Consider the following 18961-nt stretch of genomic DNA (forward strand, 5'->3'; position numbering starts at 1 on the left):
AGTTCCAAGCAATTCAATTCCAAGAGAGCCTTAAAGCTATCTCATGAACTACAAGATTCCAGGATTCCCTCCCTGCTAGGAATCCTCCTTCAGCTCAGATTTTAATCTGAGCAAGAGAAGAATGATGGGGAGCTTCAGAAGTAGCTCTACTCTCCCTCTAGTTCCAAAACAGATCAAACATGGCCACTGTCAAAGTACATAAGTGTTCAAGCCTGACCCAAATTTCTCCTTCCTAGATTAGTACAAAATCAAGCCAGTTACCTTGTAAACAAATGTCTGCATCATAACATGGTAAGGCATCTTCTTCAACTTCTTTGGGAGTTGTGCTAGTTCTGGTTTTGCTTTTCTCATCATCCTCTACTTTCTCCTTGAATTTCACACTGCGTTTTTTGTTGCAGCAGATTTCACCCTCGTTTTTTGGCATGCCATTTGACAGTCCTTAAAAGAGAAGTAATCAGTATTAGCTTACCCCTCCCATACCAATTAAGTAAAGCAAAACAAAATTAAAACAAAAAACTTATTATTATTATTATTATTATTATTATTATTATTATTATTATTATTATTATTATTATTAAACAGAATTTAGTATCAGAGTATGTATTTGCAAACAGCTTCAACCTGCCCAGGCTTAAAATTGGGAGCAAACTCATGTACAAGCAAAAGGCATCTGATAATATTTCCCAATTCTTGGAAATTCACACAATGGGAATTTATTAATCTGTGAAACACTTTGTTTCCACCCACCCTAATACTCTCATGTAATGAAGTCTAATACATGTAGCTGCAATCTTTGCACACTCTTCCCGTCTCTTCTGTCTCCATTCCATGCCTTCTTGGTTTCCCTTGTCTATATTTTTAGATTTGAAGCCACTTGTGGTAGAGACCTATCAAACCAGTTCTTTCTAAAGGACAATGTAGATGGATGCAACTAAATACTACTACTACTACTAGTAGTAGTAGTAATAAAATATATAAAACCAATCATCATATGAGAAATCCAGTTTATATTGCTTAAATACTACATAGCAGTGATACTTATTTTGTTGATATTAAAGCATGCATTAAATTAAATTAATTAAATTCAACATATTTTTAAAATAAAGCCCCCCACACTATTTGATGCTTACCATGCTTCATTCCTGCACCAGTCTTGTTTGTGCTGGAATGGAAGTGCATTGAATGCCCATAACCAGAAAACCCATAGGATGGGTATCCATACCCTAAAAACAGTAAGGAAACACACACACACACACACACACACACACACACACACACACACACACACAGAGAGAGAGAGAGAGAGAGAGAGAGAGATATCAGTCATTAACTGAAGCTTCCCAGATAAATACACAAAAAGTATTCACTAGCCAACAACCAATAAAATGCCCAGTTTTAAATATGCAGCTGGGAAGGTCTTCTTACATGCATCTCTTTCCATTCCATGGATGAAAAGGTAGGACATAAATAACAGTCTTTTAAAAAAAAACACAACTGAACAACTCCATTAAATTTTTCTTAACTCTTTTCTCAAGGCAGCTAACACATGTTTAGATGCCTAGAAAATGCCCCTTCAATGTATTTTACAATAATCTAGAGTGCAAGCATACAACGCTTGCAACTAACCACATGTGCATGTAATGCAACTTTAAGAATGGGAGCCAATCTCTTTTTGAAAAAAAAGAAAAAAAAGAAAAAAGAAAAAAGGACATACAAAATAAAAACGATTAAAAACAGATCAGTCTTTCCATATCTTATCTTTCATTTGCTTGTTTCCCTGACCTCCTCACACCTCCCTTTTTTGTATTCCATTTCAATTAGTTAATTCAGCAAATCCCTTCCCTCTTTGATCTTATCTTAATCTTTTATCTTAATATATTATAACTTTAGATTATCACCTGTTAACCATCCATTTTTACATATTCCTTTATAACATTGCTGCGGGAGCCAATCTCTTCTCTTAGGAATTGGTCATACCAGCAATCATGTCATGAATATACTTCCATCAAAAGTTATTAAATAATCCACCCCACTGTATCTGGGAGCAGCAGACAATACAGGAACCCCCATTAGCAAGCATGGCTTTATCCTGTGGATCACAGCCAATTTAGGGCTTAACCATCCTCTACAAGGAGAAAGCTTGGCACTTGGGGAAACTGGTGGTGAGAGCAGGAGCTTTTTTTTTCTTCCCCTAATCCCGATATTGGCCTGGATTAGAAAAGGATCATACAGGGAGAGAGCACCATGTGTTTCTGTATGCAGAAACACAGGAGATACACAGTACCCACCAAGAATCCTTGCAGCATATAAAGTCACCTGCCTTATAGAACTCATAAAGGTAAAGGTAAAGGGACCCCTGACTATTAGGTCCAGTTGCAGACGACTCTGGGGTTGCGGTGCTCATCTCGCTTTACTGGCTGAGGGAGCCAGTGTACAGCTTCCAGGTCATGTGGCCAGCATGACTAAGCCGCTTCTGGCAAACCAGAACAGCGCACAGAAACGCCGTTTACCTTCCCACCAGAGCGGTACCTATTTATCTACTTGTACTTTGACGTGCTTTCGAACTGCTAGGTTGGCAGGAGCTGGGACCGAACAACGGGAGCTCACCCTGTTGCGGGGATTTGAACCACCGACCATCCGATTGGCAAGCCCAAGGCTCTGTGGTTTAACCCACAGCACCACCGGTGTCCCTATACAACTCATAATGATGGGCATTTCACTAGTCAAGGAGAACATCTCAATAATGTGCATCTCATTGGTTACTTCAGTTGTCATTTGTTTTTACCTGATCCTCCACCACCTCCAACACCTCCTCCTCCTCCTCCGTACATTCCACCACCTCCTGCACCTGCACCACTTCCGCCGTAACCATCTGAGAAGTTAGGCATGAGCTTCTGTCGTTTTCTTTGGACTTCTTCTTTATCTGCATTTTTTCAAAGCAAGAGAGATTTAACCAAACAAATTAAGGTGTGTCCACTTTTGTTTTCAAGGCAATAGGCTCGTAACAGGTTAACAAATGAGGAACAAAATCTCCTACTGCAAACTACTGAGTGGAGTTCCAGTATTCGGGGAAGTGTAAATTTCAAAAGATGGTTGTCTTTCAGTTTGCGTCTTGTTTCAGAAAGTGTGAATCGGGTATCTTTATATGCAGGCTGAATCCAAGTTCTCCTACATCTCTAACTTAGACACAGCCTGTAATAGAGGTGTGGAGAACCTACAGCTTTCCAGATATTGTTGGACTACAAGTCCCATCAGCTCCAATGAGTATGGCCAATGGTTGGGGAAAATGGGATTTATAGTCCAGCATCATCTGGAAGGCCACAGATTCCTCTTCCTTGCTGTAATGCAAATGGAGCAGTGGCTTGATAGCAAGTGAACAATAACCATTTGAGGAAAATCATTTGGTTTGAAATGGCACCTCTTCCTTTGCCTGTGACTGGCACCTTCTTACAGCCTCCAATAAAGGATTGAAAGCCTAGGTCAGGGGAAAGAACCACGGCAGAGAAGCTCTACCATGAAAAAGCATGCATGCACATGCGCACGCACAAGCTTTGACATGACTGCAGCCCAAACCAGAAACCCTAATGCATTAATAATAATAATAATAATAACAACAACAACAATAATAACAATAATACTAATTTTTTATTTGTATCCCTCCCTCCCCAGCAGAGGCCGGGCTCAGGGCGGCTAACATCGTAAAAACAAAATATGCATAAAAACAGACATAAATTAATTAAACTACATCTTAAAATTAATTCAGACAAGTTAAAATCTGGGCAGGTGGCAATTATCAGGTTGGAACTGAGAGTGGTTAATACTTGCCAGGACCAACTATTTCCACTGATCATACAAGGACCTGTGAGCGGGTTGGGGGCTTGTTTTATACAAAGGAAAATAAGTCAAACTGCATCCTGCCCAAAGGCCTGGCGGAACAGCTCCGTCTTGCAGGCCCTGTGGAAAGATATCAAATCCCGCAGGTCCCTGGTCTCTTGTGAGGGAGCGTTCCACCAGGTTGGGGCCATGGCTGAAAAGGCCCTGGCTCTAGTCGAGGCCAGTCAAATTTCCCTGGGGCCCGGGATCTTCAAGGTGTTGTTGTAAGCAGACCGTAAGGTCCTCCACGGGGCATACCAGAAGAGGCGGAACCATAGGTACGAGGGTCGTAGGCTGTATAGGGCTTTAAAGGTTAAAACCAACACCTTAAACCTGATCCTGTACTCCACCAGGAGCCAGTGCAGCTGGTATAGCACTGGGTGAATGTGATCCCATGGCAGGGAACCCGTAATTTGCAAGTGAAGGTAAGTTTTCTTGAAATCTACAAAATTCATTTTCATTTACTGCATTTGGCATTGAGTGCTCACAGTTTAAAACGTTCAATTTCATAAAGAAAAACAGAGAGGATTAATTGCTAGATGAAAGTGTGTGAAAAACCTAATTCTAAAATAAAGGCTGCACAGGGGACCAGTACCAGCTGGCTTTCTGTGCACCGCTGCTCCCCCTGGCTTCCTATTGCCAGTTACTGAGAGGAATATGGGCATTGCAGTGGAGAGCTCAGCAGGATGTAGGTGCAACAGTGGAGTCAATTGTCTGCTCTGCTTGCCTCTGTGCCATGCTCCCTGCTGCCTTGCCCTGCTCAATGACCAGCAGCAATACACGGGGTTGGAAAGAAAGCCAGGTAAGAAATACCTGCACAGCAATACTGACAGGGTCATAGTCGGAAGGATAACACTGAATGCACTGGGAGGTACTGGTTAGTTGGGAGACAGCAAACCTTCCGTGAATCAGGGATGAGGAACCTACAACCTTACAGCAAGTTGTACTGCAGCTCTCCTCTGTCCTGACCACTGACCGTGTTGACTGGGGCTGATGAGAAGGTACCACGTTCTCCTGTGCATGCAGAAGTTCCCACCTCCCAAGAGGCCTTTCACCTGCTTGCAGAACCTCCAGTTAACCTAACTGGGAGCATACCAGGATGCAATCAAGTCAGGGAACTACACTGGCAGCCAAGGCAAACCTCAGACAAATCCAAAAGCTAATCCTGTATGCATATAGTTGCTCTGCTAATTAAAAGGCATTAGGTAATCCACGTTAGGTCTGTGGTTTTTTTTAGCTAGAAGCAAGTAAAATGCTGAAACAGAGCATGATATATAATCCAATTTATTGTACCATTTCTCCTGCAGCTTTTACCAATTATGACTGGGTGGTATTCAGGTAAATAAATGTGTGAGCAAAACTACTTTAATTTGCTCCCCCTCCCCCCTCCCCAAATCTGCTCCAGAGGTTTGGGGAAGGGAGGGGGAAAACCCCATAGCACAAGGTGCTGCTACTTACCATTATGTTGCATGCATTAATCTTAACCTAAGGGCCAAACTACATGAGTTCTCAATTGCATAGTTCTGCCAGGGAGTGCAGTTTTCCTGCTTACAAATTGCTAGCGAGGGGTCCAGATCAGGACACTACCACTGAAGACGGGAAGGCACTTTCACTCTTTGAACCACATTGCAGACACAGTCTGCTCTACCTCCTCCACCAAATGTCTACAATTTGCGTTGCAAAAAACACACAAGAGAGAAAAACTTTCACTCATTTCAATGGGATTTCTCTCATTTTGCAATGTACAATTATTTATTTCTTATCCTACCCTTAGGAAGGGGCAGTATGTTAATGGGAAAGCACATGTTTTTGTCCGCAGAATGTCCCAGATCCGATTCCTGGCATTCTTAATCAAGGATCAGGTAGCAGTGGGTGCAAATAACCACCTCCTGAAGCGTCACTGCCAGTCAGAGCAAACAGTATGGGGCCAGATGCACAAACAGTATGTGGCAAATTCCTAGGCTTCTATACTAGAAGTATGAGAGCAGAAGTGATAACTATTTGCTTGCAGCTAATTTTCCTCAATGCTGGAGGAGACTCTTGAGAGTCCCATGGATTGCAAGAAGATCAAACCTCTCCATTGTGAAGGAAATCAGCCCTGAGTGCTCACTGCAAGGACAGATCGTGAAGCTGAGGCTCCAATACTTTGGCCACCTCATGAGAAGAGAAGACTCCCTGGAAAAGACCCTGATGTTGGGAAAGACTGAGGGCACAAGGAGAAGGGGACGACAGAGGACGAGATGGTTGGACAGTGTTCTCGAAGCTACCAGCATGAGTTTGACCAAACTGCGGGAGGCAGTGGAAGACAGGAGTGCCTGGAGTGCTCTGGTCCATGGGGTCACGAAGAGTCAGACACGACTAAACGACTAAACAACAACAACAACTTTTCCTCAAAGTGGTACTTCCTTAAAGGAATCTCCATGCATTTTCAGTGACTTGCACACAAAACCACAACTACTGAGTTTACACAAAGTATTTGTATATACTCCAAATACACAAAACACTGAAGTATATATTCACATACCAAGAAGCAAGACTTCCACAAAATGAATACATATTTCTGCTCTTGGACAATATTCAACTAGCATAGTATGGAAACTTAAATTAAAAGAATACCGCATGGATATTTATAATGGGATGAAGGCAAGACATGCCCTGCCTTAGAGTAGATCATTATCATCTGGGCATTTCCCCTGAAAATAATCAGCTAGTCCCAGGATAGATCTGGAGGTGTCAAGGGAGTTTTTGAAAGTTTCTTTAAAGTTCAAGCATGCACCACAAACTCCAAAAAAAGAAGTGCACAGAGTTCATCAATTAAACCTGGAAATTACCTGATAACACATCACTTCCTGCCAGTTATGATAACGTCATCAACTACGAACTTTGTTCTTCCCTCATCTGTCTGCCTCATCTACTTGCAAATGCTTCTCATGTGCCAAAGTTTTCAAGGCTTTTAAAGCTTATATCATGTTTGACAATTTTTAAACACAGGTGTTGTCCTCAGATCAACCTGGCATGTCAGTGTTAGAAAGCAGAGGATCTAATTGAACTTTTAAGCATGGAAATACTTTTACTTTCTTTCACACATTTAAAAGTAAGCCAGATGGAAGTTTTCTGCTTTTGGCATCACATATAGGCGGAAATGCAATTCTAATACTAATCTAATGGTACATTTGACAAATATAGTCATTTACGCACTAGGAGCACTTAAGTACAACTTGAAGGTTCAACTAGAATGCCATGAGAAACACATTAAAATGTATAATTTAAAACTATGTATTTAATCAATTTGTAGATGCTGTTCTACCACAGTACTCGAGGTAGCTTATATTAACCACTAAAAAAAAACTTACATAAACTAAAATCTAACAGATTATATGGAGCAAATAAGAACCAGTCTCCTTTTAGACATTTTAAAGAAACCTTCCACCACGGCCAATTGGAACAATTAAACAAAAAGAAGCAAAGCATCAACTTTGCAATACATGAATGAAGCCTGAATAAAACCTTTTAATTTATGGTAGAAGGACCATCATGTATCTTTTGGGGGAGTGCTGCCCATAAAAGGTTGGCTGCAGCCCCTAAAAAGGCCCTTTCAGCCATCCTATGTGTTAGAGCTCATAGGAATGAGAAGAGCAGCTCCAGCAGATCAGAAGATCCATGCAGCTTCATATGGGAGAAGGTGGTCCTTCCGATGTTCTCATCCTAAGCATTTAGGGCTCTCTACAGGTCATAACAAGCTCTTTGAATTGTGAATGGTGCTTGTTAACTGTCTGGTAGCCAGAGAATGGAATACAACCCTAAGGGTCAAAATGGTTCCCTGTTTCTGCTGTAGACTGATCTGGCCTACCCAGGGTAAGCATTGTTTCATCTTGGACAGGAAGTACTATGAGACAGCTTCCTGTTGCAATTAAGTTTTGACTAACAAGACCCTCCCTTCCTGGTTTGTCTTTGGTCAATTATACTTTGTCCCTGGCTATTAAGCTTCATCCATTGGCACCTGGTTCCATCTCACCGCAGACTGCTGCCCACAACCCACCCCTGACACAGTAGAAAAATTGTGCTTTCCAGAATCCACTGGTCACAGTGCAGGAATATTCCTTTCATTACAGAGGGGCATTGGGCTTGAGAGTATTAATGTCAGACCATACTAACTGATGGCTGGATTGATTATGTGCAGTGTTATCCGAATGCAGCCATTATTTCTGAACAACATTGTTATCTAGAATCCGCAGCACTACAGGAAATTACCCAGGGATGATCACTACACCAAATTTTGAAATATACAACAATTTCAATAACGGCAAGCTTTCTAAGAAGCTGGATGCTTTCCGACATCAACAATCCATATAAGTTTAATCATTTACCTTTGATTTCAGGATAGTATAAAAAGGGCTTTGGTTCACTCGTCTCTAGATCCGATTTTCGCCGTAACTGGACAAAAACAGATGCAGGTTTCGTGATATTGACATCTCGGTACTTCGGGGTTTTGAATACTATGGCAAACTGTAAGTGAACATTGAATAGGTGATCAGGGGCAGTTTACACAATTTGTCATCCTGGCCTTTTCCCCAAGAGCAACGTCTGTGTACACAGCATCTATTATTTCTGTGGAGCAATTGGAGGCTTCCTCCTTACTCCTATTGTGGCCATAGCTCTGATTGGTAGCTCCCAAATTGTTCACAGACTTGGGCATGGGTAGGCAAACTAAGGCTCAGGGGCCGGATCTGGCCCAATCACCTTCTAAATCTGGCTTGCAGACGGTCCAGGAATCAGCGTGTTTTTACATGAGTAGAATGTGTCCTTTTATTTAAAATGCATCTCTGGGTTATTTGTGGGGCATAGGAATTCCTTCACTTTTTTTTCAAAATCTAGTCCGGCCCCCAACAAGGTCTGAGGGATAGTGGACCGGCCCCCTGCTGAAAAGGTTTGCTGACCCCTGCATGAGGGAGAGGGAGAGGAACCTCAAAGCAGATGCCAAAAAAACTTCTTGCCTAAGGATAGCCATTTCACCAAGTCCATTTAAAGTCAACAGAGCGGTGAAATGGATCATATCTGATCACAAAACAGGTTCACAAAAGTTACTACTAATGCATCTTGACGATGTTGACATACCTGTCTGTGCACATCAGTAGGCGAAAAATCTCCAAACCCTTCCCAGACACCACCATTTTCATCCTCTTCATAAAAACGGATCTGAATATCATCTGTATTGCAGACACAAGTTAATAACTGGTCAAGATATAGCACTGGTCAAGAATGGGGACAGTAAGGATTTTCTTAGGCAGGCTTCATGGAACATATTACAGTGGTACCTCGGTTTACGAACTTAATCTGTTCCAGAAGTCCATTCTTAAACTGAGGTGCGCTTTCCCTAATGAGGCCTCCTGCCACCAGTGCCCTTCCACCGTTCGGCTTCCATTCTTAGACCAAGGTAAAGTTTGCAAACCGGGACACTACTTCCGGTTTTGCAGAGTTCGTAAACAGGGCTGTTCTTAAACTGAGGTACCACTGTACAGTGTACAGCGGTACCTCGGGTTAAGTACTTAATTCATTCCGGAGGTCCATTCTTAACCTGAAACTGTACTTAACCTGAAGCACCACTTTAGCTAATGGGGCCTCCTGCTGCTGCTGTGCCACCGGAGCACAAATTCTGTTCTCATCCTGAAGCAAAGTTCTTAACCTGAGGTAATATTTCTGGGTTAGCGGAGTCTGTAACCTGAAGCGTATGTAACCCGAGGTACCACTGTACTACAATCTAATACACTTTCACTAGCCCTTTCTTGGTTTCTACACCCTGTTCAAAGTGCTGGTTTTTACCTTTAAATCCTAAAATGGTCTAGAGCCATTTAAGGATCACCTCACCTCATACAGACCTGCCTATGTGGCTCAGGTAATCTCCTGAGGCCTTGCTCTACAATGCCATCCCAAATCCAGCTGACTGATATTTGGTAGGTTAGGACTTTCTCAGCAGAGGTGCTTTACTAACTTGCCTGATCCCTGCATTCATGTGGCAGGTTAAAACTCTGCTCCTCCGGAGGGCTTTGAAGATAACAAAAAAATAGTTCCTACTATGCTCTATGAAACTGGACCATTTGGATTAACCGGAACACCATTTTATTAAAATTCACTTCCAAGTATGGCTAAACCAGAGTGGCATGCAAGACAAAATGAAACCCCTTCAGGTCAATTCATCTTAGGCTGCAGATTGGGATTGTCCTCTCTACCTGGGGTGGGGTAGGGGGTGAAATGGGACATAGGAAGAAAAGTTGGCTGTCATCAGCATTCAGCACTTGCTGAAGGTACAGCCTTCAGCACCCTCCAAATGCCCAACATTTGGAATCTATTATCTCTAAGTTGTAGGTGCTGCACATCATAGAAGAAATACAGCAGGTCATTGGTACCCGTGGCTCTCCAAATATTGTTTGGACTCCAGCTCCCATCAGCCTCAGCTAATAGTCAGTGATGGTGGGAGTTGTAATCCAGTCACAACCAGGTAGCCACAGGTTCCCAAGACCTGGAATACAGACTTGTGGAGGAGCTCAGTGAGTACACTGGAATCCCTACAGGACTGGAGGTATCATCTCCAGACTGCAATTTTACCCAAAAAAGCCTGTATTTTCCATCTTTTGGTGTTGGCCAAAGAGGTTTGTTCCTTTCTAAATCAACGGGGCAGTAAATGGGTGTTTATCTCCCCTTCTTTAATCTGGAAGCCTTTACTGTGAAAAACCCTACTAACTTTCTCTTTATACATTTCAATTCTCAAGGACTGAGAGATTTCAACAAATGATGTCATAAGGGAAAACTATTTTAATGTTAAGGGAAAACCCCATTTTGGGGTTTCCATTTAGTCAGACTTTTTTTTTTCAAAAGCAGCTTTTAACACACACATTTTTCACTTCCCTTCCTTGGATTAGAAATGACTTTCTGAGACTTCAGAAAAGTTACTCATAAAATGTCAAAACAAGGGAGTAATCGGTCCCTCCTTTGGACATTTATTGCGATTTGGAATAGCAGGAAATAGGCCTGAATGTTTTTTTTTTTAATTGGAATTTTTAGGTTATCTTTCTGCCAAATTACACTCAAGGCAAATTTACACTTTATTATTATGTCTAAAACAAGCATAACATAATTACATACAGTGGTACCTTGGGTTAAGAACTTAATTCGTTCCGGAGGTCCGTTCTTAACCTGAAACTGTTCTTAACCTGAAGCACCACTTTAGCTAATGGGGCCTCCTGCTGCTGCCGCGCTGCTCATCCTGAAGCAAAGTTCTTACCCTGAACCACTATTTCTGGGTTAGCGGAGTCTGTAACCTGAAGCGTATGTAACCTGAAGCGTATGTAACCCGAGGTACCACTGTATTGCAATTTGATAAAACTCTGTAATAATAATAAAAAACACTGAAGACATTCTAAAAACTGAACAAAATCCCACACCAGCACACCAGTCAAAATTTAAAAATATTTCAGTTTCAGGGCATCCATTTTAAACTGATATAGAAACGTCAAGTAAAAGCCCAACAACCATGTGAAGTTTTGACATTTCTGTTAAACAGGTACCAGTCTACTTCTCTGACTATGAATAGTGCCACAGAACCATGGTATAAAACACTGGGCTCTAAGGATTTTTTCCATTTTCTTTATCTCAGAAACAATGATTGTTTAAATATTGTCAATGGGTCAAACTTGCATATGCCCAGTATACGGGGCATTGCTTTATTACTGCAATTTAATAGTATGAAAAAATCCCCAACCCAGCCTGGCACTTTCTTACAAAATAAAACATTATGGTCTTGGCAAAGGCTGTTTGACTTATTTATTCCTTTTTTATCCTACCCACCCTCCAAGGAGCTCAGGGTGCTAGGAATAATCCTTCCACTCCCATTTTATCCACATTATAAACCCCCAAGTCAGGTCAGGCTGACAAATAGTAACAGACCTAGAGGCACTCAATAAATTTCATGGCTGAAATGAGGTCTGAGTCTCCACAGTTACATGTCACATCCACACCATGAATTTCAAGTATGCCTTAAAAAAAATCAACCCTTCTTTTCAGAAAATTATGGGAATGGTAATTCTGCAAGGGGAATAAGGGCCTCTTAACAACTCTCAAAAACCCAGAATTTTGGGGGGAAGCTGTGACTGTTTAAAGTGGTATTATAGTGTTTTAATGTATTATTATTTAATTTATTTAATCAGTATACCAGTATATAGATCACAGGGCAGTTCACAACATACACACATGAAATGACAACACAAAATACAGAATAAAACAGAAAGAAACCGATAACCCCCCTCCCATAAACACATTAAAAAACAACAACAATGTATAGTGTGATTATGGTCATAGTTTGACACACTTAGAACAGTGGTTGTTATGAAGTCCTAGTGATTATCATAGACTCATGCTCAAATATGATAAAGCATCCTGAGTTCTCACCTTTCTGAACCTTGTCACAAAGAAGGTAAATCTCTTCTCCTCCTGTCACACAGCCTGCTGTCCGATCCATTCGTACAATTTTTAAGTTAGATGCATTGGGGGCTTCTGTTTGGTAAAAACGGGGAGTCTGTGAAGTTTACTCCTGCAAGAGCCTCCTCTAGCCATGTTTTATTTTCAAAGTCAAAATGAAATACATCCACACAATATTCATAACTGTACTGAATTGACATTAAAGGCACTAAGTGGAGGAACATCTGATCCATCTTTTAATATTATAATACGGCCATAGTAAGAGTTACAATACATTGAAGAGTTGGCAAGATGTCTTAAGGCAGGTTACAGTTTACTGAACTGAGTTGAAGAAAGGATGGGGGGGGGGGGATGAAACGCAACCACGAAACAGAAACCATCGTTATTGTGATTCATACCATTTCCAAAGGAGAAAGTTGCTGCAGGTTCCACATAGAAGGCTTTCTTTAGCAGGCCTTACTCCCCACCCCCACAAAAAGTATTGCCAACAACTATTTTTTGCTTGATAATTAAACAGCTATAAGAACAATTCCTTACACACAAGGACTGGAAATTCAGATGTACAGAAGGATGCCAGGCCCCCAGTCTCAGACCACAGGGAATAAGCCATTTTATAGTCAGAGGTGGGGGCTGAAGGTTTCAAGGACAAAGTGGATTCACTAGACTGTGACTCATAGCAGGTTTGGAAAGTCTGGGATGGAGGTGGAGGAGAGTTTAGTTTCCTGTTTATACCCAAGATGTCTTCGAAGTCTCCAATATATTACCTGCTTTGTCCACAATGCATTCAGGACTATCAGAGCTGAGATGTGCTCCACACTGCTTGCCACCGCCAATCTACCACCCAACTATAAGGTTTGCTAAGTAGCACCCAAGTCCTAGCTGAACCATATTCTCAAGCCTTTGCAACATGCCACCCAGAAACCCTTGGGAGTTGTTTGGATTATGCCCTGTATGCTTTACTCTTCAAGCATTTTAACTGTGTGGCAAAGAAAACACCGAATATCAAAGCTCTTCGAAACGACAGACATTTTACAGGCAGTTTAGTTGACAGCATGTCATTAATTTGTAGATCTATAAGTCATGACCTTTGAACTTGACTGACATCTTTGGGTGCATCAAGGGAGACACTAAAAGGAACACTAGTTATGCATCAGAAGCAAACGTGTCCTAGGTTCTCCTTTGTCTTTGTTCTCCTTTGCATCGCATGAACAGTGTATACTGTCGTAGTGTGTAGGGAATTATGTTTCTCAGACATTACATGGTATTTTTCTATTTTTTAAAAGATCTCAAACTTTCAGTGAATGTTAAAAGCGATGGGGATCAGCCTCTCTAACCCTACAAGAATAAACAATCATAAATCAAAATAAGCACTGGACTGGGATTTGGCCATAGTAGAATGAATGAAGATAGGCAAGACACTCACTGCTATCATATATAGGATCGGACAAGACAGGTTGGAGTCTTCTTGTAAAGCTGCCAGTGCTGTCAGGAAGAAATGCTGTAAACATGAGCCGTACTACGCTGAGGTCCATTTCTTTTGTCTGTTGAAGAGCTGACTGATGAATGATTTCTCTTTCTCTCTCTGCAATCAAGGAAGAAAGGAACTGAATTATTGTAACCTTATATCTGTAACGGTGGTACCGGCAAAAGATGGCAGTGAGGGTGGGAGAAGAGAAGATTCAGCAGGCAAAATAAAAGCTTCATCCTATGCCGCCAAATAGTCAACCCAATCATGAAACTGCCATATGCAAAAAATGGTGAATCAAAGGTGCTCCTTAACTGCACTTATCTTGGCATTAGAACTACTAGCAAGAAGGCTTAAAGCGGAGCCAACCTATTCATGGAATCACCATTAAGGGAAACGATTTTCTTGATGTATGCAGACGATCTGGTGATCACTACATCTAGGCCTATTTTAACATTCTACTGAAGCTTCAATCAGCATTATGTGGTATTATTTTTATTTCTACACATTATCATAACTGTCACTATTTAGACATTCCAATAAACTAGAAATTTAAATAAACCATACAAGGCAAATTTTGGCAAACCGAAGAAAAGGATGTTCTCTGGTGGAAAAAGTTGAAACTTTCCATTGCAGATAGATTGGTGGCATTCAACATAAAGTTGACTCAGAGCCCAGCAATGTTTGCAGATAAAACTAACTTTATTTATGTTGGGCATTCCCCAATGAATGCACTTGGAATACATTTCTATGCTTAAGGAAGCACATGGGGACTTGCTTCAAACATTATTGCCAGACATCAGAAGAACTTCAGCACTGCTACATTGGGATTTTGGTATCAAACGGTCAAGAAAGCAAAATGAAACTATTAAGAGGCCAAGGTAAACCATATACTTTTATTAGAACCTAGTGAAACTTTATTGACTATACCAGTAGAAGAGACACAGGAAGAGCAACTTCCATGGAGTATGAACATTTATGGACTTTGTAGATACTGTTTTTCCTTTATGCAGTCAAATATGAATGTAGAAGGCACATTACTGAGAAATGTATTTCTATAGGTTTGTTTTCTATTTGTGTATGTATCTTGCCTGAGAACAAGGTCTTTTTAACATGACTGCAACACAGAAAAGGGCCAACTGGTATTATCAAGGAAATAAGGAATTATGTTAAAAGTTCATTTCCAAAATTCTCTCACCCACCACCCCATCCCCACTGCAGGTCAGCAGCAAAAGCATCTCCTTTGCACAGAGAAGTTCCTAGGTTCAATTTCTGGCATTTCTCCAGAGGGCTGGGAGAGACCTTTGCTTGAAACTCTGGGGAGCTACCATTAGTTAGTGCAACCAGTACTGAGCTAGATGGACTGATGCATTACTTTCCTATGTTCCCTTAGCTGTAGGTGGCTTTAAGGCGAGAAGATGACTGGTGGCGGGGCGAAAAAGGGTTGCCAAGCCTTTTGCATGTGCAATACTGCATGCACAAACCTCCCACTGCGTTTCTCCTTAAGTGATATGGGAAGTTCTGCTGCTCTTCTGCTCAACTTGAAGTCACCCACAGCTGCTTTACTTGATGAGAGAGCTCCCTTTGGGAGGCAGGGTAAGGACTATGGGACTATGTGGAACATATACAGTAGCTAAGCCCTACCTCTAAGTTTCCCCATGTGATGATGGAAATTAGGCTAAAATTAGTTAACCTTCTAGTAATTAATTATGGATGGATGACCTTCAAGACTGTGGGACTTATTAATGCAGAAATGAACTTTGAAAATGTTTTTGTTAACACACATCACAGCACAAAGTAGCTTTTGCTTTCTTTTCCTATTGTATTTTATTTCTTCTAAAAACATCACAAGTGGCATCATTCTTCTCCTTTAAGAAATTCAAGTGAGCAGGACTAACTATATTTAACCTGGGGGATACTTATTTTAAGGAATAGAAAATAAAGAGTTGACAGGCACAACAAGAAATCATTTCCTTTCTTAAGAGAGATACCGAACCACAGTCAGTTATCACCCACCTGTTAGCTGTCTCTCCCCTCCACCTTCCACTTGTATATAGCTGAGATCAGGATGTACTAGGAGTCCTGGGTTATACCCTTTTTTACAGGAATCAATCATACGTGCTTCCAGTGTGTCTAAGACTCTCTTCTTTGTAACGTGCAGTATCCCCAGGTTTGGAAATCTACACAGAAGTACAAGATAATTACCTGCAGTAGGTCTTTGAATTTGTTCACATAAAAGGGAGTACAGTACAATTTTTTCATTGCTACTGATGTTTTCTGGTCCCTTGGCCCCAGTCAACGCAGCTTAGGCAATGGAATTAAAATGATTCTACTGCCTGTGCTCTCTTTGTTTTTGAGAATACCCATGACTCAGCATGTTAAAGTGGTTTGAGTGTCTAAGACCACAGAGACCTGTATTCAAATCCCCAACTGGTCCTGAAGCCCACCTCATGACTGATCTAAGGTGACGTTGGGCTCACTCTCTCTCTCTCTTTGCTTAACCTATGTCAATGGGCAACTGTGTGAATAAAATGCAATAAGGAATAACCACAAGTCTTATGCTCTTTGGAGAAAATTTAACTGCAAATAAATGGTAAACACAGCTCTGATTAACTCACTCAATACTTTTTTTGTAATACTGTATGGGAAAGGTTATGAAGGTTTTAGTTTTAACAGCAATAGGACATTAAACAATATGCATTGTTGAACAAATAGCTGAGAATTATATACCCTGAATTTAAGGGGAAGTTCCAGATTTTTTTTTTTTTAAAAAACCACATTCTCACAAATGTAAGCAAGCAATATACATTCCATGCCTACATAAAAGTTTTGAGTCCTTGGGGCAAATGTATTGTTTCAGTATTTGGATAAAAAGATATATATAACAGGTAGCGTGACAAATCTTTCAAGATTCACAGCAAAATCTCAACAGAGCAAATCTGAAGTTTTGAATTCAAGTTGCTGGCAAGTTGGGTCTCAACATCAAAAGCCAAAAACCTTCAAGTGTTAAAAGCAACCTGTCTTGGAATTCTTTCAAGACTGGCATATATGTTCCAGAAAGTAGATTAAAGACATCAAACCAGCAGTTTTTTGAAACTGGATCTAACTCTGCAAACAATATAATGTGTACTTTATCTGAACAATCTCTTTAAAATAGGAAGTAGATTAACTAGGATTTAGCATTCTCATTGCTACATCACACCCACATCAAAACACTGAAAGCACTTTTGTACCACTTTAAATTGTCATTGCTTCTCCCAAAGGATCCTGGGGACAGTAGCTGGTTGAGGGTGCTCCTCACAGAACTATAATTCGCTTAGCATCTTGTTTTGGGAAGGGCAGATTCCCAAAACATGAACCGAACTTCTTCCCCTATCCCCAGTTCAGACTTAACACTCAAGAATGCTTTGACACTATGTGGATGAGCCCTCTGTTTGCACTCTCCCCACTCCTCTGAAATGGTCTAAATTTTCCACTCTTGAAAGAAGCCATAGGTTGCCACTATACTCAATTTCAAGAAACTACACCAGGACAGGATGGTTTGTCCCTAGTCAGTGTTCAAAGGTAGGAGAGGGGGAATCTCAGTTGCAATTACAATACACAGATGCACTTACCCTACAACCATGTCTTTTGGTCCTGCGTTAACAGTGCACACTCCATTTTCACAGTGCTTCCCCACCAAGCTGTGAGCATGCAGGTGAGCATGCTTTCCATTTGTGACTAACTGCACAATGACTTTTGCAGGCCCAGCATAATTGCAAATCTGTAATAAGCAAAACAAATACTCTGACTACTGAGCCATGATGCTTTTGTTGTGACTCTGATATAGGTTGTTTGCAATGCATTCCATAGTGTGGCTGTAGGAGCTATTTTAGGTCTTCAAAAATGCAAATACATAATAAGATATAGTATTAATTTGAAATTTGAAAATAATGAAAGAGCATAACTATGGCAGGCATCACACTAAAAACACAAAAAGAACCTATAGCTTGTTCAGCTCCCCTCAGCCCTAGAGCAGGTTTTGGATTATCCAATTGAAAACTGTTCCCAAGTAGCACAAAAGCGGGTTAAGAAGCCTTGGTCTGTGTAAGTGACTAAACTTCTAACTTGTCAACAAACTGTTCATTAGACCAGACAACCAGCTGCAGGTATCAGACCCCTGGGCATAGCAGGCTAACTTCTCCTCTCCATCCTGAACAGAAAATAGTGGAAGCTGGTAATGCCCCACCTCTTGGGTACCACCTACCCTAGGCCATGGATTAAGTAATGACATTTGAAGAGCAAACATGAAGGATTCGGCCTCATCGTAGCCAATGCGGTGCTATCCAGATGTTACTGTGTAAGAGTTACATCTTCAATGGGGCCAAGGACAGGAACTCTCTGGATTTACTCAGATTTGTTTGCTAATGCAAAGATTCCCCTTTGGGCCCATGTGACATTTGAGCAGAGGTGGGTGTCAGGTTTGTGAAGTGAAACATTACAAATTGCGTTTTAATTTCATCACTCACAGTTCAAATTCGTTTAGGAAAATCGTTAAAAGAATAATGTTTATTTTCGCAAATTGTCAGCATTTTCTTTGACTAACTACTTAGTACTTAGGGCTCTACTACACGTGTTTTTCAGCACGTGATTTTAGTTTTCCATTTCCGCAAAAATGCACCTAGAGCACACACTATGAATTTTGCGATCTGCATTTTTCTTCATTTTACGACAAATGCTAAGCGTATAAATGAGCAAGTATAAAGTTTGTTTCTTTTTCCTCCCTTCTTACATAAACAAGAGATAAGGCGTAAGCGTGGTGTCTGACATAAGCATAATAAAAGTTAATTTGGGGGCTAAACTAAATTTGGGGGGGGCAGCGCTGGATGGATCTTTGCACCCCGGCAGCGCATATGCTAAAGACATCCCAGCTGTAATGACACTTATCGCCAGGCCAGGCACTGTTGCAGGATGGCGACAACACCTCCTCCTGGATCCAGCAGTCATGTTGGAGGTAAGGGATTTTCCTAAGCTTGGGTGGACCCTTCTTGGCTTCACCCAGGCCCAGGAAATGGGTCTCAGCTTGCCTGCTTATTTGGCCAATGGCATACAGGCTGTGGCGCTGGACCTCCCCCTTCGCTTAAAGAAGGTAGATTTCCAGGGGGGCACTGA

General features: G+C 41.2%; 1 protein-coding gene across 1 annotated transcript in view; it reads right to left on the bottom strand.

Moving 5' to 3' along the window:
* The window catches only part of NFKB1 (nuclear factor kappa B subunit 1), a 72518-nt gene that overhangs the window by 21385 nt on the left and 32172 nt on the right, over positions 1-18961 (bottom strand). Inside the window, exons 6-14 of the mRNA XM_081209339.1 lie at positions 17425-17573; positions 15827-15990; positions 13769-13927; positions 12316-12420; positions 8989-9080; positions 8241-8379; positions 2786-2923; positions 1131-1223; positions 262-438 (exon numbers count right to left, since the gene is read on the bottom strand). Of these exons, the coding sequence (XP_081065465.1) occupies positions 262-438; positions 1131-1223; positions 2786-2923; positions 8241-8379; positions 8989-9080; positions 12316-12420; positions 13769-13927; positions 15827-15990; positions 17425-17573 (1216 nt within the window). The remainder of the gene's footprint in view (positions 1-261; positions 439-1130; positions 1224-2785; positions 2924-8240; positions 8380-8988; positions 9081-12315; positions 12421-13768; positions 13928-15826; positions 15991-17424; positions 17574-18961) is intronic.

The sequence above is a fragment of the Podarcis bocagei genome, assembly GCF_964188305.1.
Source record: "Podarcis bocagei genome assembly, chromosome: 9".
Classification (NCBI taxonomy): Eukaryota; Metazoa; Chordata; class Lepidosauria; order Squamata; family Lacertidae; genus Podarcis; species Podarcis bocagei.